Source organism: Pongo abelii, chromosome 1, assembly GCF_028885655.2.
Source record: "Pongo abelii isolate AG06213 chromosome 1, NHGRI_mPonAbe1-v2.0_pri, whole genome shotgun sequence".
NCBI lineage: Eukaryota > Metazoa > Chordata > Mammalia > Primates > Hominidae > Pongo > Pongo abelii.
Window position 1 is genome coordinate 155,293,683 of NC_071985.2, and position 24,065 is coordinate 155,317,747.

The 24,065-nt window shown below is 39.0% G+C and overlaps 1 protein-coding gene across 9 annotated transcripts in view; it reads left to right on the forward strand.

The window, feature by feature from the left end:
- The first annotated feature begins 204 nt into the window (after positions 1-204).
- ZZZ3 (zinc finger ZZ-type containing 3) overlaps positions 205-24,065 on the forward strand; it is a 120,682-nt gene continuing 96,821 nt past the window's right edge. For 4 of the 9 annotated variants that reach the window (XM_002810686.6, XM_054532911.2, XM_063711660.1 and 1 more), the window contains exon 1: positions 1,781-2,165. Coding sequence is in view for 2 of the 9 variants with exons in the window: in XM_054532921.1 (XP_054388896.1) it covers positions 1,068-1,495 (428 nt within the window). In the remaining 7 variants the exon portion in view is untranslated. Of the gene's footprint in view, positions 1,496-1,777; positions 2,166-24,065 lie in introns of those variants that run through there. The other 5 variants (XM_054532921.1, XM_054532925.1, XM_063711661.1 and 2 more) reach the window with 3 other exon arrangements.

The following is a 24,065-nucleotide window of genomic DNA, read 5'->3' on the forward strand; positions in this document are numbered from 1 at the left end:
CCTCCCAAAGTGGTGGGATTACAGGCGTGAGACACCGTGCCCAGCCTCCCCGACCCCCGTTTTTTTGACATACTGCCACCCAGAAACACTAGTATGTTCAATAAATACTTGATGTGTTAATATAAAAACATGTAACCCTTTTTCTTGAAGTAGATGTTACTTTGAGTTGAACTCAAAGCTAAAATACAAAACACCATTTAAACCATTTAATAACTTTTATTAGCAACATAAAAGAAGGCACAACACATATCCACTTGCCTGAAAAAAAAATGTTGCAAAGGAAAACAAAAGTAATGAAGCAGCACTGGACAACTGTCAAAGAAGAGCCCCAGTTAATGGCTTCTACCACTGGATTTTATATTTTTGGAACATAATCTTTATAGCCAGGGAAGGAGGTTTAGCTGTTTTTCCACAGCTCATAAATGATGAAGTTATTTATCTTCATTAATGTGTGCTGGGCTTTATTTTCCTACATGCTCAATATAGTTGGTAGATCTATTTTGATATTACTGAGCACTGCTTTGTGCCAGACACAATTCTGGGGATACAGCAATGAGCAAAACAGTTTACTAAGTCCCTGCTTTTAAAAATCTTACATTCCTGGTGGTGAGGATACTGAGAAACAAATAAGGTCTGGAAGTTGTAATTATTATGAAGAAATAAAAGCAGGTAAAGAGTTAAAGCAATGGTGCAGGTGTACTTTTTTGGATACAGTGGTCTGGGCAGCCCTCTGAGAAGGGACCTGAAATATGCATCGAACATCGACGAGTTAAAAAAAATCTGGAGGAAATGTTCTGCCAGAGAAATCAGCAAGCGCAAAGGCCCGAAGTGGTTCGAGCCTGCGTGCTGTGGTACCAGCCAGAAAGTCAGAGGTGAACGAGGGGAGGCAGAAGCATCATCATAAATACATGTATGGATGTTCTCCTGGCTTGAGACCACAGTGCTAAGGGAGGTGGGGTTTACAAATCTCTCAGGAGGCCACAAAGGGCAGGATGAAGCCCATTTCCAACGGCGGAGCTACGAGGACGCCTTTCCTCTGCTAGGGCCAGGTTGGACGGTTGCAAGGGATGGACTGCAACCCGCCCTCGGAAGACCAACCTTCGCCCAGGGGCAGGGACGGGCCGGGGAGGGCCTCGGAGGCCCCCGACCCGCGGGCGCTGCACGGGCCGCGGTTACCAGCAGGCGGTGTAGTGAGCGCGCCTGCAGCAGCAGCACCACCAGCAGCAACAGCAGCAGCAGCAGCAGCAGCAGCAGTCGCCGCCGCCGCCGCCGCCCGCCAGTCCCAACGAGGAGAAAGGAGGGGACCGGAAGGAGCCGCTGGTGCTGCGGGAAGTGGCAGGAGCGGGAGGCGGGGAGCCACCTGGAAGCGCCGCGGCGCCGCTATCGAGCTTCCTGCGGCGGTGGCCACCCAAGCAAGTGCCGTGGCGGGGGCGGAGAGCGGCCACGGCGACGGCGCCTTCCCAAGTGGCCCGTTGCGTCCGACCCCGCGTGAAAGGTGAGCAAGAGCTCGGGACACGTGGTGAGGGCGAGACACGGGGGAGGGAGAATGAAGGGGGAGGGAATGGGGGTGGCAAATGATCGGCTTGGGACCCGGATTTGGAGCCAAGTACCGGGAGGGGGTGGGCTGGAGGCGACGACTGCGACGGCTGCGACGGCGAAGCCCCCACGTGGGGTGGGGGTGCGCGCGCACGTGTGCGCGGGCGAAAGGGGGGCGGGGAGGGCTTTTGGGAGGGCGTCGGGAGCGCGCTCGCTCAGTAGCGGCCCACGTGATGGGCACGCCGAAAATGTTTCCACGTGACAGGGAGGCTGCCTGGGGCAGCGCACTGCGCTCTGTTTATGTAGTATAACCGTGGTAATCGGAGGTTTTTAAGATTTCTGCTTCTCTTTTGTACAAGGGGAAAGGAAGAGACATATAAAGCGGAAAGACTTCCTACTGTCTCAGTGTTTTAAATGTTCACTACTCCGTTAGTGAAGTGCTTTTTAAGTTCCGAAATACTGATTTTTTTCTGTACCGCCATGTTGGGTCTAGAGGAAGCTCGCGAGATGCGAGTGGGTTTGTATCGCGAGATCTCTCGATTCTCGCGGGACCTCGTTGGCAGAGCAGTTGTCCTGGATGGCGGAGCCTTGGGTTCCGGGGGCTTGGGACCTGCAACTCTTTCTACAAGGCAAGTCGTTAGGGAGGGGCCCGGGGCGAGTGCCTCTTGGTGCCGGGATACGTGCTGCATCAGCTTTCCATAGTCTTGAAGGGAATACAGTAACCCCATTGAGGCAACACTGCCCTCCCCATCCCCCTGCGGGCGCTCCGCCACCTGCAAAAGCATATGTACCCCTCAGCCGGGTCATTCTCCCCACGCAGTGATAGTTCCACCCTGTCCCACTCACTGGAAGTCCGGGAGCCGTGCTCGCGCAGACCTGATGATTCCATTGGATACCGTTCCTCTTACTTGAAAATGTTCTTGTCAGTTTTGCCCTTCTTGCTATTTTCTAAAGTATTCCAGACAGGTTAACTATTCTGTCGCGTTTTCTGCTGCAGTACCTGACTCCAGTCTCCTGAAACAGAACTCCTCCCATCTATTTTCTCTGGGTGTCATTTACTCATCACCCTGACTTCGTATTTTCAGTAACTTTTGGCCGTATTTGGAGGGCCCATTATGTCTCTGACAACACCTGTGGTCAGAATAAAATCCTGCTTTTCATCATTTTGTACGTGCCTATTAACTCAGTTATCGGTAGGGTTTTAATTACTGTGTTACTGAGGTTGCCATCTTTGATGTTTAGGGGTGGTAGTTTTAGGTTATATATTTAAGGTAACAGACTGTTTCATGTGATTTTTTTTTTTTTTTTTTTTTTTTGAGACGGAGTCTAGCTCTTGTCGCCTAGGCTGGAGTGTAGTGGGGCGATCTCGGCTCATTGCAACCTCCGCCTCCCGGGCTCAAGCGATTCTCCTGCCTCAGCCTCTCGAGTAGCGAGTAGCTGGGATTACAGTCGCACTTCACCACGCCCGGCTAATTTTTGTATTTTTAGTAGAGACGGGGTTTCACCATGTTGACCAGGCTGGTCTCAAACTCCTTACCTCAAGTGATCCACCAGCCTCGGCCTCCCAAAGTGCTGGGACTTTAGCACTGTACAGGCGTGAGCCACCGCGCCCGGCCTCAGGTCAACTTTTTAGTAAAGAGCAAACTCATAAATTTTGGCATCAGAGTTTGAGCTTTATATTTCTTAAATGAGTTTGAAATCAATTTAATATTTCTCTCCAATTCCCTAATGTCTCAGAAATGAATTTACAATATACCTTTGTTTTTTCGTATTCTTTAGTGTTTGGATTTTATTTAGTAGTTGCAGTACTAAATAAGGAGTGGGGAGTTAATTACAAAACGAATCAGGTGACTAGTTAATTCATTCATAGTTTGTTTTTTAAAACTACAAAAGTGTTTTTTTCCTATACATAATACAGAGAGGTATATAGTATAGAGTAACACAGTGCTTGTTTCACGGTACCACAAAGTTCCATTCCTCAGTCTTAAATCTCTGTAACCAGCCTTTGTGGTTGCTGTGTATCATTCCAGATATTTCCACGTTTTGGTTTGGTTTTTGTTTCTTAAATGAAGGGGAGAAAGTGTTGTTGTAATGGGGTACCAACACAATACTGGCAATCAGTAAACATTTTTTAACTAAATTAAATTTTTATTTAGTGATATATACCTGTTTGTCAAGACTTACGTATGCATACTTAAGCAGATTTTTTTGTTTGTACTGATTTTTTTGGTAGTATAATCTTGTGAAAATATCACAAGTAACAGTGTTATTTTTGCAGTAAAGTTGATTTATTGTGCTTGGTAGCTTTGCACAGAAAGTACATGTAAAACAAGATTTAAATAAATTAATGTTTTATCACTTGAGTTTTATATTTTTATGTTTAATGTGTGTTATATATTTAACTTTATATATTATATATTCTAAACTGTAACCTAACTATACAGGAGTTTTTCAGACGTTTTAAAAGTTTATCAGTGTGATTAAAATGATAGTTTGACCATGCAATTTAGTGATCTCTATTGGAGAGTGGTAGACATATTAGTAGTTAGTACAAACAAAGGTATATATACTTGAAGTTGCTAAGCGGCTATCATTTTGTAAGTGTTGTTTTTGTAATTTCCGCCCCCCCCACAAACCTACCAGTAATAATATTTATCAGACCAGTCACATAAGAAAAGTGTCCACTCTTTGGGCAATGTGGTTTTTTGTTGTAACAGTGCAAGTAGAAATGTTGAGGAATAGAAGTGAGTGTTGAGAGGTATGACGTTGGAAAGAGGAAAAGGGGACATTGGGAGTGTAGAGGTTGATACTGAAATGGAATTGGACAAGTTGGGGAGAAAAGAGGAATGTAGAAGGTTGACAGTGAGGCAAGAGCCATGGTGCAAGAATAGTCAGGCTCATAATAGTTGGAGGACAGCCCGAGTCAGTATTTGAGGCAACTTTCTCCTCCTATTTTTTTTAAGACAGTTCTGGGTCCATTCACAGAATTGCTAGATATTTCCTGTCATAAAAGTCAGCAGCTTAAGGTTATACTTAATTGAAACCTTGTGAATTCTTTACTTTAGATAAAGCTATTCGTTTAAATAACATTTGTTAAGTACGTTTTATTATTTTCAGAAGTGGGAAATTGTGAAAATGACAATGAGTTTGAAGGTCACAGTTCTACAATGGCCTTTGCAAAGGTATCTACATAAGTTTAGCTCGGTAACTGGGCCTTTAATAGTCCACGTACATCTGATCTATGAAATAATGTATGTTCCTTGTTCTTAGAACTTTTGTTTTATAAACTTTTCAGTAGTGGGTCTTGGGAAATACCAGTCTGTTACAGACACAAAATTATTTGAGGTACTTGGTAAAAATATACTGAGAAAAATCCAAGGAAGAGGAAAAATGTATTTTTACATGGTTTGTGTTTGCTTGAGTAAAATTGAAATAACCAAGAAATTTAATTTTCATTTTTCTCAATTATTACGGTCATATAAATGATGAGAGCTAGTGAACTTCAGTGATCAGAGGAAATTAGTAACAGTGATAATATAGTAATACTGATTTATTCTCACTTGAATTTTTTCCTTAAGGTCTGACACCATGCCAATTTCCACAGACCTGTAACTTTAAGTTACCTTAAGCTGGGCCTGGTGGCTCACACCTGTAATACAAGCACTTTGGGAGGCTGAGGTGGGAGGATTGCTTGAGACCAGCAACAACATAGACCACGTTTCTACCAAAAAAGAAAAAAAAATTAGCTGGGCGTGGTAGTGCACGCCTGTAGTACCAGCTACTTGGGAGGCTGAGAAGGGAGGATTGCTTGCTTGAGCCCAGAAGGTTGAGACCACAGTGAGCTGTGATTGCACCATTGCACTCCAGTCTGGGCAACAGAGTGAGTGAGACCCTGTGTCAAAAATAAAATAAAAACACCTAAATTTCATATGAAAATTCAGTTTGGAGTTACCTACAAGAAATAGTTGCTAGAAGAGTTTCATTTTTATAGTAGTATTTACTAGAGATTTGGTATATACTCTGGTGCAAATTTCTGTAGTTAATGCTCTGATAACCACTATAATTGTACTCTGAAAACCACTCTCAGTAAATATTTCCCAAAGTCCAAAGTCTTGATTATTTTGTTTGACCCTTTCCTTCTCACCTTTCTGTTTTTCTTTTCAGCTGATTTTTCTCATTTATGTGGGTAACTTTTGTCTTATTAGAGAGGAGTGAGTTGAGTAACTTGCCCTGAGGAGAATATCACTTTGTGATTAATCAAACTATTCAGGTATTATTATTACTGTTGTTTTGGAACTTCAGTATATTTGTAAGTTAGAGTCAGTAATTCAACTGACATTTATTGCTAATGACCTCAGCCATTTGAAACATAACAGCAATCCTGGACATAAAAAAATCTCTAAGCCTTCAAAATGACTGCAACCAAGTATAATAAGCCATTAGCCTTTATTAGGAAACTACTAATTGGAATTAGTCCACAGATAAAAATCTTCAGTGTTGGCCATTGGAGTTAGGGACATTGGCAGCTGAAATGTCATCTTCAGGGGAAAAGGAAGAACTATTAAAAAGTAGGTGGAACTATAGTAGAATAATGTTTTAAGGCCATTACATAAAGACATACACTCCTATAATCATTAACTTCTGAAGGAATGACAGTATCATAGAGCAGCCTAGTAAGTTGATGCATCACAATGATAACTTTGATAATGAACTTTTATTTTGTGTACTATGTTTAAGGAAGTAAGAAATTGGTGTCTTTTGAGATTGCTATAAAAGTAAACATTTTCAAAACTCTGTTAATTAAATGTTAAGTTTCAGTTTTCTGGAAAATTTACTTGTAGATCTCTCCTTATCAGATGATACCAAATAAAAATAGTGCTATTGTGTATGGAACGTCCTTTGTTTTATTATTTTAACCTATTTATCTTTCTACTTAATATTTCAAGGAATTACTCCCAAACAAGGCTCTATTACAGTTAATATTTGATATCAGTAATGAACAACCAGTTGCCTAAAGATTAGCACATTTGCTAATGAAGAAGATAGTAAAGCAGTTAATTAGAATTAGTAAATGACCTATGCATATGATTCAGTTGTATAGTTTTGAATCCTGTTATTGAGTCTATTAGCCCAGGTGTCCTAAGGTGCCAGGTTTTTGTAGTGAGTTTTTTTCGTTGCATTGCTGGCCTTCTCTGTCTCATTTACTATGTTAATTTAAACCTTATGCTTCCATTAGTGGTAAAGTAGATAGACTTTGACTTGTGTATAAGGGGTGTGTATGTATTTTAATGATTTTGAAAGCTGGTTTGAGGAATTAGATCTTGGGAATTAATATAATTATTATTAGCATTTTGATATATTTCTTCCATTATTTTAATGTATATTTTTTATGTATTTGTGGGTAAAAACATTTAATTTCATGTCCTGCTTTTTAACCTACTGTTAGGTACCACTTTCCCTTTCTTACAATGCGTCTTAATAACTGTCATTATAAATGATTGTAAAATCTTCTGTGCAGTGAACATATCATGTTATTCCCCTATGTGAAGAACATATTTATACATGTTTCTTGTATATAGTATTATCTCTCTCTTGTATATTGCCAGAATTGATTTTTTAGGTACATTTTGAAGGCTCTTAAAACATACTGAACAAGATTAATCAAAAGGGATAAATTTGTATTCTCTTTCAAGTGGTTGTTACCCTATACTCATCAACATTTAACATTTTTTATAAAGGTTTAATGGGGGTGTATGACATATTGTGCTTTATTTATTTAATTACTGAGGTGAAGCATGTTTATAGATGTATTTATCTTGTGAACTTTGAAGATAAATAGATTTTAACATTATTGCAGTCAAACATCTTTTTGTTTGTTTGTTTTGAGACAGAGTCTTGCTCTATTGCACAGGCTGGAGTGCAGTGGCATCATCTCAGCTCACTGCAGCCTCTACCCCCCAGGTTCAAGCGATTCTCCTGCCTCAGTCTCCTGAGTAGCTGGGACTACAGATGCATGCCACCACGCCTGGCTAATTTTTGTATTTTTGTAGAGGTGGGGTTTCACCATGTTAGTCAGGCTGGTCTGGAACTCCTGACCTGAGGTGATCCACTTACCTCAGCCTCCCAAAGTGCTGGATTACAGGGGTGAGCCACCGTGCCCGGCCCAAACATCTTGATATAATTTTGTTTTACTGATTTTATGAAATTCCTCCCTTTTCAGAATTGTAATAAACAATATTGGTTTAATTCTGTTTGTTTAGTTTTTCTAAGTTAGATTTAAATAAATTTAAGTTTTTAACTCATCTGGCATTGGTGCGAAATGAGAATCTAAATGTTTTCCTCCAAATTGGTAATTTTCTCAACTCTGTTAAATAATGCTTTATTTAATTTTTTAATTTTTCTCATTTTTTTGTTATGCTTCATTTTTACATTTTAATCATTTTTATTTTAAATTGTTTATTTTTACCCCAAGCCTTAAGAACATTCATATCATTTTTAGATGATTCTGTGATATGTTTAATATCTTTTGCCTTGGCTTTCTTATTGTGGTGTTTGTTTCCTTATTTATTTTTAAGATTACTGTAAGTTGAGGATAATAAAGCTTATTTTTTAACAAAACAATGTTTTATAATTCCTTTTCTTGTCAGCCAGAATTTGAAATAAGATTTTTCCATACCACATAATTTAGTTGCATTGAATGAAACTTCCCCCTTCTTGAACAGAGATAAAATGTGAAACTACTTAAAAGTACTACGCTGGCCACAGTGGCTCATGCCCGTAATCCCAACACTTTGGGAAGCTGAGGTGGAAGGATCGCTTCAGCCCAGGAGTTGGACACCAGTCTGGGCAACATAGTGTGACCTCGTTTCTACAAAAAATACACAAAATTAGCCTGGTGTGGTGGTGTGCGCCTATACTTTCAGCTACTGGGGAGGAGGATGAGGTGGAAGGATCACTTGACCCCAAAAGGTTGAGGCTACAATGAGCCCAGATTGCGCCCCTACACTCCAGCCTGGGTGACACAGTGAGACCCTTGTCAAAAAAACCCCAACCAACAAGTACAGTACTAGAGACTGTAAGGAGTAAACCTACTTTGGCAGATTTTGGGGAATTAGAGAAATTAACTCCTAAGATTAACAGTTTAGGATGTATGCTTAAAGTGTTAAACAGCAGTATACAACTTGATACCATATACCTCTAATATATTTAATGAAAAAGTTTCATTTAACAGCTGTAGGACTCAGGTTACAGAATCATAATACCTTTCTTCTTCAAATGTTGAGATAGCAATATGATACATTTACTGAAATTTAATAACATAAGACGTTTAAGTAAGCTTTAGGAAGGTATCTGTCAAAGAGCATTTTTAATACTGAGAATGCTTACTGTTTACTATGATGCCTTTTTTTCTGTTATGAAATAATTTGTGATCTCAAAATAATTGAAAAAAGGTATTTATGTTTATTTACATTTTGAAATTGTGATGGCTACAAAGCTGTTAATTTTGTTAAATGGCTTTAATGTTTTCTGTTTACAGATTTTTCTGGTTACAATACTAGTAAGAAAAGCCAGATTTAAGTAACTTTGAGTGTGAAAAAATAATAAATATTTGAAAAAAAAAAAGTGTGTCCTGTGCTTGAAGAACACCTACAGAGAACTGAAGATGAACAATTTGATGTGATGTAATTTCCTTCTATCTTGGGTTATGGTGAGATTTAAAGGGATTGGAACATAACAACACCTTTTTTTCCTACTGGAATTCTGCTGCCCCATGAGAGATGAGTTGCTTTTTCAAAATGTCACTGAAATTGTCCAGGAAATAGAGTTGCTAATTATATTCTGGCACTATTTACCCTCTTTACTAGTTTTTAAAGTTTTTTTTTAATTGGTCAGAAGTTAAAGGAAAATAGATCCTGCCATTGTTACACACTTCCCCATTGGAAAGCAGATTGATGTGTTTCATAAATAAAATAAAATAATGCTTTTAGGTGGCTTGGCTGTATTATAGAGGGAACTACCAAGATTATTTCTCCTGGCAAAGGGTTGTGTGTGAGATTTATCCACTGATAGCCCTTGAAGAACTTTGTAATACTTCTCTCTTTTTTTTTATTTACATTGTTTTATTTCCGTGGATTATTGGGGATGTAATACTTCTCTATATTAACTCTCCACTCTCCACCCCAAACCTATAATTCTTACCTGAACTGTCTTCACTATATGTAGATTTTTATGGTGTTTTTGCAGTAATGTTTCTTTTTCTTTTTTTTTTTTTTGAGACTGAGTCTTACTCTGTTGCCCAGGCTGGAGTGCAGTGGCGTGATCTCAGCTCACTGCAGCCTCTGCCTCCTGGGTTTAAGTAATTCTCCTGACTTAGCCTCCTGAGTAGCTGGGACTATAGGCACGCGCCACTATGTGCAGCTCATTGTTGTAGTTTTAGTAGAGACGGGGTTTGGCCATGTTGGTGAGACTGGTCTTGAACTCCTGACCTCAAGTGATCTGCGCACCTCGGACTCTGAAAGCGCTGAGATTACAGGTGTGAGCCAACGCACCCGGCCAATGTGTCTTTTCCTAAGGAGAAATCTCCTCTTTTTCCTTCTTTTTAAATAAAGATAAATACAATTAAAGTATAATACACAAAGAAAGTTCTCATAAATGTACACCTCAGTGAATTTTCACAGTGTGAGCACACTGGTGTAATCGTCACTAAGAAGAACACTGTCAGAACTCCAGAAACTTGTGTGTTTAGTCCAGTCATTAATGGTCCCTAGGTGCCACCCCTCACCAAGAGAAACCACTCTTTTGATGTCTAGTACCACAGAATTATTTTATTTGCTTTTGAGCCTAGGAATATACAGTACGTATTGTTTTTGTGTTTGGCCTTTTTTGCTCAATGTTATGTTTGTGAGATTCAGCTGTTTTATTGTGTCTTCATCCTGTTCTGATATGAGTAACCTGAGAAATCCTATAACTCAACCTGATTCGTACCTTGAGATGGCGACACTTAGACATTTTTCTCATGGCATTCATAGTTTTCAAGAACTCCGAGGAGGGGACATCAAATAAAAGCCTTCTTTGTTTTAAACTCTGTGGTAGACCTTTTTTTGTGTTTTAATGACCTTTTTTGTGTTTTATTGCTATTTGGGTAAACAGTATATTTTAAAATTTATGTCACTGATGACTTATGCAGTACCTCAGCTGCTTTTGTTTTTTTTTTCCTACTTAAAAATTTTGTTTTAAAAACTATGGTACAGGATTCCTGGCCAGCTAATGGCTTTTTGGACTTTTATGACTTGGTAGCTTTCTTTTCATTCTTTGAATTCCTCAAGCAGTGATTCCCATGCTAATTTTTATGATACCATGTAGTATCTTCAGTTATTTCAAAGCATGTTGTGAGCCTCCCCACCAAGAAAAAGATTCCAATTTAAGTTTAAGCCACTTTACTTTCAAAATACTTACATTTATGAACAGTACAACATTGTGGTGTGTAGATTATAAAATCAAATAGGCTGGTAAAAAATTGGGAATCAGCTAAGAGCCTTACCTGCTTATTAACCCTTTTCAGGCTAGCTTCAAGTGTAAAGTGCAGTTTTTATTTGTGTGTGTGACACAGTTTCACTCTGTCACCCAGTATGGAGTGCAGTGGCGCGATCTCGGCTCACTGCAACCTCCAGCTCCTGAGTTCAAGCGATTCTCGTGCCTCAGCCTCCCGAGTAGCTGGAATTACAGCTGCCTGCCACCATGCCTGGCTAATTTTTATATTTTTAGTAGAGGCGGGGTTTCTCCATGTTGTCCAGGCTGGTTTCGAACCCCTGACCTCAGGTGATCTGCCCTCCTCAGCCTCCCAAAGTGCAGGGATTACAGGCATGAGCCACCCTGCCTGGCCATAAAGTGCAGCTTTCTTCTCAGGAGTTCTCCTTTTGTATTTTCCTCTCATTTCACTTTCTTAATTTTAAGGAAAGTCATAGTGAAAGATTTATGACTGTATTCCTGCATATAATTTTTCTTTCATATAAGTCCTATGGTTATGATATGCCTGGATGATATGCTTAATTTCCTTTTTAAGCAAATTTTAGTTATTTCAGTCAGTAAGTGTTAGGGCCAGAATATTATAAATGGCCAATAGTTGTTGAAATTAGGTATTTTGGTCATGATTAAGAGTAACGTGTATACTTAGCAGTCCTGTACTTCAGTCATCTTTTATTTGCTGAGCTTTTGTGGAAATTAAATGATTGTAAAGTTTTAGCCTACTTTCTAAAAAAAAAATCACTTGTTTTTTAATCTGGAGAGTTTAAATGTCTGGCTTCGGGGAAACATCATGCTATAGGGGAACATTATCTCCTGAAGAATGGGGGAGAGATTAACTTTTGTAATGGTTATAGAGTTACTTCTAAATTTGAATAAATGCTGTTCTACCTAGTGAACTAGTCAGAGCATTTTCCACTTTGACCTAAGCCAAGCACACGGGTAGCTACTTCTCTTTCTGTAGTTAAGAGAATTTCACCAAGGATATTTTGATTTATTTGTAGCTATATGGCAATGGTTCTCAGTATTTATCATTCATCATAATCGCCTGAAAGTTGTTTGTTTTAAATAATAGATTACTGGGCTCTGCCCTTAGAGTTTCAGATTTAGTACGTCAGGAGACAACACTTTGAGTAGCACTACTTGGGTATAGTCAGGACTTCTGCATTAAAAAACAAAATGAACAGACAAAAACCCTACAAGTGATTCTGATACATATCCTAGATGAGAACCTTTGATCAATAGTTCTCAATACAGTGTATGGTTCTGGGCATAGCAGCAGAACATCACTTGGGAATTTTACAAATGCAGATTTTCTCCAACTCTGGAGATGGAACCCAGAAATCTGTGTTTTAAACTAAACCACTAGAGGATTCTGGTGTGTGCTAAAGTTTGACAACCATCCTTGTAACTTTGTAGTTCTCTGGCACCTTTCAGGGAACTTACTAGAAATTCAAATTTCACACTGCACTCGGAGCTCTTATATAACAGATTCTGAATATCAGAATCTCATTTTACAGTAGTCTCTCCTGCACTCTTATCTTCAGTTTTGCTTTCCTTCGGCTGAACATTTTAAGTGGGAAATTCAAGAAATAAACAATTCATGTTTTAAATTGTGTGCCCTTTTGAGTATCCTGATGAAATCTCTTATTGTCCCTCTGGTCGTGCCTGGGATGTGAATCATCCCTTTGTCCAGCGTGTCCATACTTTGTATGCTTCCCACTGGTTAATCACTTAGTAGCCATCTCAGTTATCAGATTAAAAAAACATAGTATATATCTGGTTTGGTACTATCCTCAATTTCAGTTATCCACTGGGGATCTTGGAATGTATCGCTTGTGGATGGGGGGAGGGAACTACTGTAACTAGATTCATAGGTGGTTTGTGTGTATATTGAAGATTGAAAAGAGCTGCTTTAGGTGATTTTAAAAACTCTTATAAAAGTAATACTAATAACTAAAATTTATTGGACATTTGCTGTGGGCCAGATACATGCTAGATACTCTATTCATTATCATTAGTACTCCCTACAACCTTATACAGAGGGTTACTGTAACCCTCATTCTATAAATAAGCAAATCAAAGCAGAGGGGTTTCGTATCTTGCTTGGTGTCGCACAGGTGCTAAATGGAGGGTTTGGGATTTGAACCTAAGCACTCAAACTGTGAAGTTTTGGAGTTTGAGGTGCTATCTTCATATGTATCTTCAGTACCGTTTGTGTGCATGTATGTCCTTCCTTGTTCCAGTGCCATAGATTATATTCTAATGAATTTTTTGGTATCACATTTTACAGTGACATTTGAATTTTCTTTCAAGTCTTATATTCATCAGAACAATCAGAAGTGGAAATAGCTGTGGTTTGAATACTTTGATCTTGTCAACCTAAATAACAGAGGCTTTCTAAAAGAAAATGATGTTTATTTGGGAATAGGGCTTTGCCGTGAATTCTGTTGTTATAGTAAACCATGTGCATATACAGGGAGGTAAAAGAAGACCAAAGTTTTTAAAGGAAAAATGAGGAGGATTTCATAATTATTTTGAGATAATTATTCTTGGCTACAAGGGTCAATAAAGTGCCTCCATTCTGAGGTTGGACTGGCAGTTGCTGGCAGATGTCCTCACAGAAGTTTTTTTTTTTTAAAAAAAACAACCCCCTGCCACCCCCCCAAAAAAAACCAGAGTGTTACTGTGTTGCCCAGGCTAGATGTAAACTCCTGGATTCAAGCAGTCTTCCTGCTTCTTGGGTAGCTGGGATTATAGGTGTGTATGTACCATGCACCTGGCTTGTTTTTGTTTCACGTTTTATATAAGGTTGTAGTTTTTGCACAGTCTTTTGTGATAGTTTTTATCATGCATACCCGCATGAGAGCCCTTCCTTCATGGCCTTCCTTGGCTGTTTGTCAGGGTGTTTTTTTTGTTTGTTTGTTTGTTTAAAAAAAAACAAAGCAAACACTACTACTACTCCAGTTTGATTCTGATAACTTTCATATAAGTCTATTCATCAAGGTGTTGTTATCCATCCAAACTCTTTGTTGCCTTAATAGATTTTGTTTTTGTGTGGAATTTCAGTAAGGCAGCTCTTACTGGTTAATGTTTCTGGTAAAAATTTGCATGCTAGGCCAGGTGCGGTGGCTCATCATGCCTGTAATCCCAGCACTTTGAGAGGCCGAGGTGGGCGGATCATCTGAGGTCAGGAGTTCGAGACCAGCCCAGCCAACATGGCGAAACCCCGTCTCTACTAAAACAAAAAATTAGCCAGGCGTGCTGGAGTGTGCCTGTAGTCCCAGCTACTCGGGGAGGCTGAGGCAGGAGAATCGCTTGAACCCAGGAGGCAGAAGTTGCAGTGAACCGAGATCGTGCCATTGCACTCCAGCCTGGGTGACAGAGCGAGACTCTGTCCCAAAAAAAAAAAAAAAAAAAAAAAATTGCATGTTGTATGTTCAAGGACTGTATTGGTTTATTAAAGAGGACAACAATGCAATTCAGTATCTGGAGGCTCCCATGTACTAAAATTATGCTTTGGAGTTTAATTCAAGTAAAACATGGAGATTTGCTTGATAATAGACCTAAATGCTGGTGTTAATTTCAAGGGAGTAATATGGGGGGGGGGGTCACAATATTTATTATATTAATAGGTTTTTTGGGGGAATTTCTTAGTCATATTAATTCTTTTTAAGTGCACAATTCAGTGCTTTTTAGTAAAATTACAGTGCCATGCAACTATTACCTCAATCCAGTTTTAGAACATTTCTGTCACACCAAAATGATCTCTTTTACCTGTTTTAAGTCATTCCCACCTTCAGCCTATTACAGTTTTTTTTTTTTTAATCAGCTGGTGCATTTTAGAAGTTCTTAGTAATAAAACCAACCTATAGACTTTAATCTATAAACGTTTTTAAACTTTTAAGAAACTGAGAGGCCGGGGCGCAGTGGCTCATGCCTGTAATAGTAGCTCTTTGGGAGGCTGAGGTGGGTGCATCGCCTGAAGTCAGGAGTTCAAGACCAGCCTGGCCAACATGGACAAACCCCCTCTCTACTAAAAACACAAACATTAGCCGGGCGTGTTGGTGGGCGCCTGTAATTCCAGCTACTCTGGAGGCTGAGGCAGGAGAATCGCTTGAACCCAGAGGGGCGGAGGTTGCAGTGAGCTGAGATTGTGCCAGTTCACTCCAGCCTGAGCAACAGAGTGAGACTCCATCTCAAAAAAAAAACAAACAAACAAAAAAAACTGAGAAAGAAAGTTTAATGATATTCTAGCTCTTAATTTTTGTTCACTTAACATCAGTTTAATTTGTTGATAGCATTTAAAGTGATGTGAACAGTAGTGTTTAGGGCTAGGAAACGTTCTTTCATTCACTTAATGGACCATTCACAATCTATGTAATGTATGAAGAGGAAATGGGGAGAAGAGAAAGAGAAGATAATTAAGAGAAACTTAATATCTTTTTTTTTCAATTTTGAAGCCATTTATTTGTTTATGAAGTGGTTATTAACAAGTCTATATAGGGTTAGGATTTCAATGTAAAGTTTTCACGTGAAAGCCTTCAGGGTTCAGTTGCATGTCATGTAACGAGGAGTAGCACTGAATTTGGCATAAGAATTAATGACCTTATTTACAGCTTCCAAGAAATCCTTATTGGTAGCGATTTTTTGCCGTGCTCTGATGGCAGACATATAGCACTGGTGCTGAGATTAGAAGAGAAACTTAATATCTGTAGTTCCATGATGATATTGACAACTTCGGAGTTCTTGTCTGTGGTGGTTATTTGGATTCTGGAAAACTACTGTGTGTTTCTGTTGTCTTGATCTGAATGCCTCTCAAGAATGACACTTTCTTTTAAGAGCTTTATCTCTACAAGCTATGTGTTTTAAGAACTCTGGGGGTGAACAATCACACAGTGTGCTGACTTAGGATATGGTTGTGCATAAGGCTTTTTTTTTTTTTTGTAACACAAAAATATCTGAAGAATATGTTTGGCATAGTTTGATACAGTTTTTGGTTTTGATTAATTAAATAATTCACTAATAATAAAGATGATCAGAGCTTCTGATAAATTCTTGTTTTTGCTGGCAGTTTAATCTCCTAAAAGTTGAAGAGAATTGCTGGTATGATATTGATTCTTACCAACAAGGAAGAACACTTAGATATAGAATTAACCATTATTGAACATCTGTTTTGGGCAAATGGACTGTTTTTATAGTCACTTTTTTGTGGTGTGGTAAAAAGAACATGGACTTGGAATCAGATAGACTTTGATTTAAATCCTGGCTCTAGCACTTAGAGTGCTGTAACTTTTTTTTTTTTTTGAAACAGGGTCTTGCTCTGTCACCCAAGCTGGAATGCAGTGGTGCGATCATATGAGCTCTGTAATTTTAAGCAAGTTACTTATTTCTAAGCTTTGTTTTCCTTATTAGAAATAGATATGGTACTTTCTACTTATATAGAGACTATATAATGTACTTGATGTAAAATAGATGCTCAGTAAGTGCTCTTTGTTATTGATGTGGAAACAGAGGCTCAGAGAAGTTTGTCACACAGCTAGTAACTGACAAATATCTGATTCCAAAGCCCGTGCTTTTCCATGCCTCCCAGCTAGAAATTGAAATGATGGGAATCAAAAGGTAGTGATCATTCTGTGCTGTCTTGGAGTTTACCTTAGGTAGCAATTCCCAGAAAAGCAGGTTTCAGAAAGTTCAGAAAAGAAACTGGTAATGACCACAGATAGTTTAAGCAATCAATATTGATAGGCTCTTAAAAATGAAACCTGTTATTTAAATTACAAAAAAAATTCCATTGGGGAAGAAAAACATGAGTAATCTAAAGAAATTAATATGACTTCCTCATAAGTAAATTTTTTCAAAAGAAGAACATATCAAGGATACCCATTAGCCAGGTGTAGCGGCTCACACCTGTAATCCCAGCACTTTGGGAGGCTGAGGTAGGCGGATCCCCTGAGGTCAGGAGTTAAAGACCAGCCTGGCCAACATGGCGAAACCCTGTGTCTACTAAAAATACAAAAATTAGCCGGGTGTGGTGGCAGGTGCATGTAATCCCAGCTACTTGGAGGCTGAGGCAGGAGAATCACGTGAACCCAGTAGGTGGAGGTTGCAGTGAGCCAAGGTCATGCCACTGCACTCCAGTCTGGGCAACAGAGTGAGACTCTCTCTCAAAAAAAAAAAAAAAAAAAAAAAAAAGAATACCCATTTAACTAATGGTATATAAGGTTAATTTAAAAAATCATTTGACTTATTGATAGGATTTAAAGTGATCTGAACAGTAGTGTTTAGGGCTAGGAAACATTCTTTCATTCACTTAATAGACCATTCACAATCTATGTAATGTATGAAGAGGAAATGGGGAGAAAAAAAGAAGATAATTAGGAATGTAGGTAGGCTAGATAGAGCTGGAATTAGGTAAGGGTTGTAAAAATGCTTAAGGACAATAAAAAGGGCTAGTCAATAAAGAAGAAAGAAGCCTTTTGATTAGGGAGATAACATTAAATAATGAGAAATACCCAAATTCTGTTTTACTTTATGTGTAGGAGAAGGGTTTTCATACCAGAAGGGAGATGGTTAAAAAAAAAGCTTTCTAAAGACGAAGTTTTATTCCTTGGTATGTTACATGATAAAGAGCATCTACTTTCATTAAAGAAATTTAGAGCTCCAATTCCAGTAAAATACTTAGAGCAATGAAGTGTCAGTTTGAGTTCATTGATGTCAGTTGCTGCTTTTGGTTGTAGAGCTGTTTACAATGTTTGCTTTTCTAAAATAATATTGAGTAATTAAAATCATCAATGTAAAAACTTGTCTTCAAGTTCAACTTATATATTTTCTTATTCTATTAGCTATCACATTATAAACTAAGAATGCCTTTTCTGAGTGAGGGAGGACTTTGATTAATAGCCTAGTAATTATAATTGAACAGTAAGTCTCCCTTAAAATATCCTTGAGTGAAATGGCATCTATACTTGTTTTATTTTCCTGGAATACTCTTCTCAAATGTTTTCATGGCCTGTTCCCTCACTTCTGTGGTTCAAATGTTACCTGAGCTAGAAAGGTTTTCCCTGAGGGAGTTTTTAAGGGACATCATTTACATAGACTTCAATGTGAATGGTGCTCATTGGTGTGAACCTCATTATGCTACCTAAAATAGTATCTTCTTCCTTCACTTTCCCTGGTTTTTCTTAATAGTAATGATCATACCTGATATTTATTGTTTGTCTCTTCTAAGAATATAATATCCATGAAGGATGGGATTATGTTTTTTCTGCTGCAGTTCTTAGAGCCTGGAATGATGCCTACTTCATGGTAGATGGTCAGCGAATACTTGCTGAATTTATTTATTTATTTATTTATTTATTTATTGAGAGAGATTTCAACATATGAATGGGGACACACACGTTTAGTCCATATAAGTATTTATATTATTATTATTCTTTGAGATGGAGTCTGGCCCTGTGTCGCCCAGGCTGGAGTGCAGTGGCACGATCTTGGCTCACTGCGACCTCTGCCTCCTTGGTTTAAGCGATCTTCCCACCTCAGCTTCCCAAGTAGCTGGGATTACAAGCATGCACCACCACACCTGGCTAATTTTTGTATTATTAGTAGAGGCAGGGTTTCACCGTGTTGGTGAACAGGCTAGTCTTAAAACTCCTGACCTCAAGTGATCTGTCCGCCTTGGCCTCCCAAAGTTCTGGGATTACAGGCATGAGCCAACGTGCCAGAATGCATGAATTTATACTGTAAAGTGTTGGAACAAGGTTGTGAGCCCTAGGAACATTGCAGTGTGAATATTAGCTATTACCACTGCTACTGCTGCTTAACTTAATTACATTCCCTGTATATGTTTGATATACTGTTTTATTTTTAAGCACTATTCCTTGTGGAGTAAATTTCAACAAGTAGGATTTTCCCAAATACTTTTTTATTTTTGAGATGGAGTCTTGCTGTGTCTCCCAGGCTGGAGTGTACTGGCGCAATCTCGGCTCACTGCACCCTCCGCCTTCTGGGTTCAAGCGATTCTCCTGCCTCAGCCTCTTGAGTAGCGGAGATTACAGGTGTGTGCCACCACGCCCGGCTGATTTTTGTATCTTAGTGGAGACTGGGTTTTGCCATGTTGGCCAGGCTGGTCTTGAACTCTGACATCAGGTGATCCGCCCGCCTCGGCCTTCCAAAGTGCTGGGATTACAGGTATGAGCCACCACACTTGGCTTCCCAAATACTTTAAAACTTTAAAATTTTATATTTTCTCTAGCTTTATTGAGTTATAATTGGTAAATATAAAAATTTTAAATTTAATGAATGAAACTTAACAGTGAATCACAAATTTTCTTAAACATTCCAATATTCTTATTAACCAAGCTAAATATTCATACACTTTTAAACTTAAAATTGTAAGTGTGAAGTCAGTTACTATTTTAAATTTAGAAACTATCATTGTCTATAGGAACTTGAAAAATATTTAGGATAGTTTTAAACCACACAGAATTAGTATCATGAGTTTGATATACTTAATTTCAGTATTCTAATTAATCATGGACGTTGGGCAGTCACTTACCTACGGGAATAGTTTTGCTGTCTTCAGCAAGTTGAGATTCCTGTGACATACTTTATGTCCACAGTTTAGTTACCATCTCTTAACAGGCTGTTTATCAGCTTGACATTGGCCTTGGAAGCTGTCTTTGTCTAGGTGGTTTTTCTCATGTCACAGATGGACATAATGAACTGTTAGTAAAAATTGTCTGTATGGTAACAGTGGAACTCTTAAGTTGATGTTGGTTTCTTCTGAATTGAAGTTTAAGACCTTTTGTAATTGTTTTGTAATTGCTTTTTAACTCTATTGCCAGATCAAGTTTTGTAAACTTCACCCAGATTATTTCGCCACTTGATTGGATTCCAGGAATCCATTTTCTGTCTGGCTAATGGCACAGGTTTTAGATCATTTAAAGACATTAAGGAACTGAGAGGTATTGATAGCTTTTGTTAATTTGTTGTAACAAAAAGTATGCCAGAAGACTAGAAACAGCATAAGGTCTTATTTTTAAAAAGGAAAGCAGTAGTTTTGGAGATTGTTTTCCTAGGTATGCCTTGGAGAAGAGGCAGAGAAATACAGGCTTAGCTCATCAGCATTAAGAACGTTTCATTAATAGTGTAAAATAAACTTTCTTAAATACTGTTAGCAGGAATTAATGTCAGACTTTGAGAGAAGTATCTAAAAAGGTACTTTTTCTTGTCTATTTTTAATATTTTCATTAATGTTTTGAATAAATGTACAGTTGTGCTTATAAAATGTCAGAACAATTTAGCTGGCAAGGATAACTAAAACAACTTGTAAGTTCTGTCTGAAGCTACAGGCAGAAACCTATAGTGTGAGCTGCTTAAAAGTGTGGAATTAAAAAAATATGGAATTCAGATAGAAAAAGTTATATGAATAAAATTTTGTTCAATTAATGTTAAGGCACTGTATGTACTAAGAGAATAAAAAATGTATTGCCCTATTCCTTCAAAGAGCCTATAATTGAATAGGGAATATAGGTATATCAAACTATACATTGTAATTTTATGATAGAATTATTAAGCATTATGGGAGCAAAGGAGAGAGCAGTTAATTCTGGTGGATCATTGAATTGGCCTTTGAGGAATAAGAGTTTTCTAGGAATTGAAGAGGGGAGAAAGTCATCTCCTTTCTTTCCCTCCCCATTCTTCTTTAAGGTACTGAAAAATCAGATTGAGGACAGTGTTTATTAAGACAGATATATTTGTGGGCAAATAAAGAGTAGATTGGAATGAGAGATTAATTAGGCTACTACAGTTGTTTAAATAGAATGATGATGGTCTGAGCTGGAGCAATAACAGTAGAACAGAAAGAGTAGATAGTTTTTTTTTTTTTTTTCCCAAGACATTTTGGTGATAGAATAAATAGGGTTTATTAGCCGGGTGCCATGGCTCACACCTGTAATCCCAACATTTTGGGAGCCTGAGGCGGGCGGATCACCTGAGGTCAGGAGTTCGAGACCAGCCTGACCAATATGATGAAACTCTGTCTCTACTAAAAATACAAAAATTAGCCAGGCGTGGTGGCACACACCTGTAATCCCAGCTACTCAGGAGGCTGAGGCAGGAGAATCGCTTGAACCCGGGAAGTGGAGGGTTGCGGTGAGCCAAGATCGCACCATTGCACTTCAGCCTGGGCAACAAAAGCGAAACTCCGTCTCAAAAAAAAAAAAAAAATAGGTTTTATTGATTGTATATTATTAGGAGTTTAGTTTTGTATAGTCTCAGACATCCAACTGGTGAGTTGCTTAAAAAAGAAAAAACAAATGAACTACCAGGCTGCAGTAATAGGATTTTGTCCATAATAAGGGATATAATATTCATTCCATGTTGGTTAGGACACATTTACAGTGTTGGCCTTATTTCTGAAAGCTACACTTTAAGAAAAGTAAATGAAAAGATGGATATGTCAAGAGGAGGGTAACCCATGAGAACCTTTGAAGGAATTGAGAGTGCTTACTGTGGAGAAGGAAGACTTGACAGGAATGAGTGAAGGAGGGAAGGGGACAGTTGTTTTCAGGTAATGCAGGGCTGTAGTGAGTTGTCCCACAGAGCAGAATTAGATCCAGGATACCACCAGACTTTTTTTTCTGAGAACTAGGATATTCTCTTAACTGCAGTTACAATGATCAAAATTAGGAAACTTAACATTAATACCATTATCTAATTTACAGTCCACAATCAAATTTTGTCAATTATCCTAATAATTATTTTTATAGCTTTTTAAAATCGAAGATCATATATTGCATTTGATTTCATGTCTCTCCAGTCTCCTTTAATCTGGAACAGTTAGTCAAATTTTTTTTTTTTTTATTAATTTTTTTTTTGAGACCGGATCTCACTGTGTTACCCAGCCTGGAGTGCAGTAGCGTGATCGTGGTTCACTGCAACTTCCACCTCCCAGCCCCAGGCAATCTTTTCACGTCAGCCTCCTGAATAGCTGGGACCATAGGTGCGTGCTAACATGCCTGGCTAATGTTTTGTTTTTTTATAGAGACGGAGCATCACTATATTATCCAGGCTGGTTTCCAACTCCTGAGATCAAGGGATCCTCCTGCCTTGGCCTCCCAAAATGTTGAGATTACAGGCGTGAGCCACAGCACCTGGCCTCACATTTCTTTATTTTATGTATTTGTTTTTTGAGACAGGGTCTCACTTTGTCACCCAGGCTGGAGTGTAGTGGCATGAATTTGGCTCACTGTAGCTTTGACCTCCTGGACTCAAGTGATCCTCCTGCTTTAGCCTCCCAAGTAGCTGGGATTACAAGCCTGAGCCACCATGTCCAGCCTGGCCTCAAATTTCTTGACATTTTTTAAGAGATTAGGCCAGGTATTTAGTGTCCCTCAGTTTGAATTTCTTGTGGTTAGATTCAGGGTGAGTACACTGATACTTTCAATTCTAGTCACTACAGTGTATGTTGAGATTTCCCACCCTTCCATATTTGTGATATCTTAAGTTTTTTTGCTTCATGTTTAAAAATACCTTGTTGGGTGAGGCGCATTGGTTTATGCCTGTAATCCCAGCACTTTGGGAAGCCAAGGGAGGAGGATCCCTTGAGCCCAGGAGTTTGAGACCAGTCTGGGCAACATAGTGAGAACTTGTCTCTACAAAAAAAAAAGCCAGGCTGGGCACAGTGGCTCATGCCTGTAGTCCCAGCACTTTGAGAGGCTGAGGTGGGCAGATCATGAGGTCAGGAGTTTAAGACCAGCTTGGCCAATGTGGTGAAACCCCGTCTTTACTAACAGTACAAAAATTAGCCGGGTGTGGTGGCGTGTGCCTGTAGTCCCAGCTACTCGGGAGGCTGAGGCAGAAGAATCGCTTGAACCTGGGAGGCAGAGGTTGCAGTGAGCCTAGATCACGCCACTGTACCAGCCTGGGCGACAGAGCAAAACTCCATCCAAAACAAAAACAAAAACAAAAGCAATGGTACAGAAAAACCAAGTAAAAAAAAAAAAAAAAAAAAAAGCCAGGCATCATGGCTTGCGCCTGTAGTCCTAGCTACTCAGGAGATTTAGGTGGGAGGATTGCTTGAGCCCAAGAGTTCAAGGTTGCAGTGAGCTATGATCGTGTCACTGCACTCTAGCCTGGGCAACAGAGCAAGACCTCGTCTGGAAAACAAAAAAAAAATTCCTTGTTAGCAATTTGAAACTATAATCAAGAAATGAAAAGGGGGTGTCTTGTGATTTAGGAGACTCCTCTAACTTGGAAAAAGAAAGCAATTTTGAGTGCCCACTTTATGTCAGACATTCCATAATCTGATATGGAATGATAATTATTCAAGATTGCTGTGCCTTTTTCTTTCATGGAAGAGAAAAGTAGTTAATCTCTCCTCAGAGAGGTTGTAATTTTTTACCAGGTATCTAACTGCAGTGCCCTTAATCATTCCTCTGTGACAGGACAGCTAAGTGTCAGAAAAGCCAGTAGGGTATGTCTTCTAGGCTAAATAACTTCTGAGGGCCCTTTTAGTCATTGCATTGGAAATTTACTTGGTTTTTCTGTACCATTGTTTTTGTTTTTGTTTTTGTTTTTGTTTTGGTTGGAGTTTTGCTCTTGTTGCCCAGGCTGGAGTGTAATGGCGTGATCTTGGCTCACTGCAGCCTCCGACTCCTGGGCTCAAGCGATTCTCCTGCCTCAGCCTTCCAAGTAGCAGGTGTTACAGTTACCCGACACTCTGCCTGGCTAATTTTTGTATTTTTAGTAGAGACGGGGTTTCACTATGTTGGCCAGACTGGTCTCGAGCTCTGACCTCGTGATCTGCCCACCTCAGCCTCCCATAGTGCTGGGATTACAGGCATGAGCCACTGCGCCTGGCCTCTGTACCACTGTTAACTGTATGGTGTTCTGAGTGATTTTCCTAAAGGGTATTCAATGATTTTTTTTTTTTTTTTTTTGCGTTAAAGCAATTAAAGCTCAATTTAATGATGGCAAATTAGGGTAACAGATGCACTTAGAGT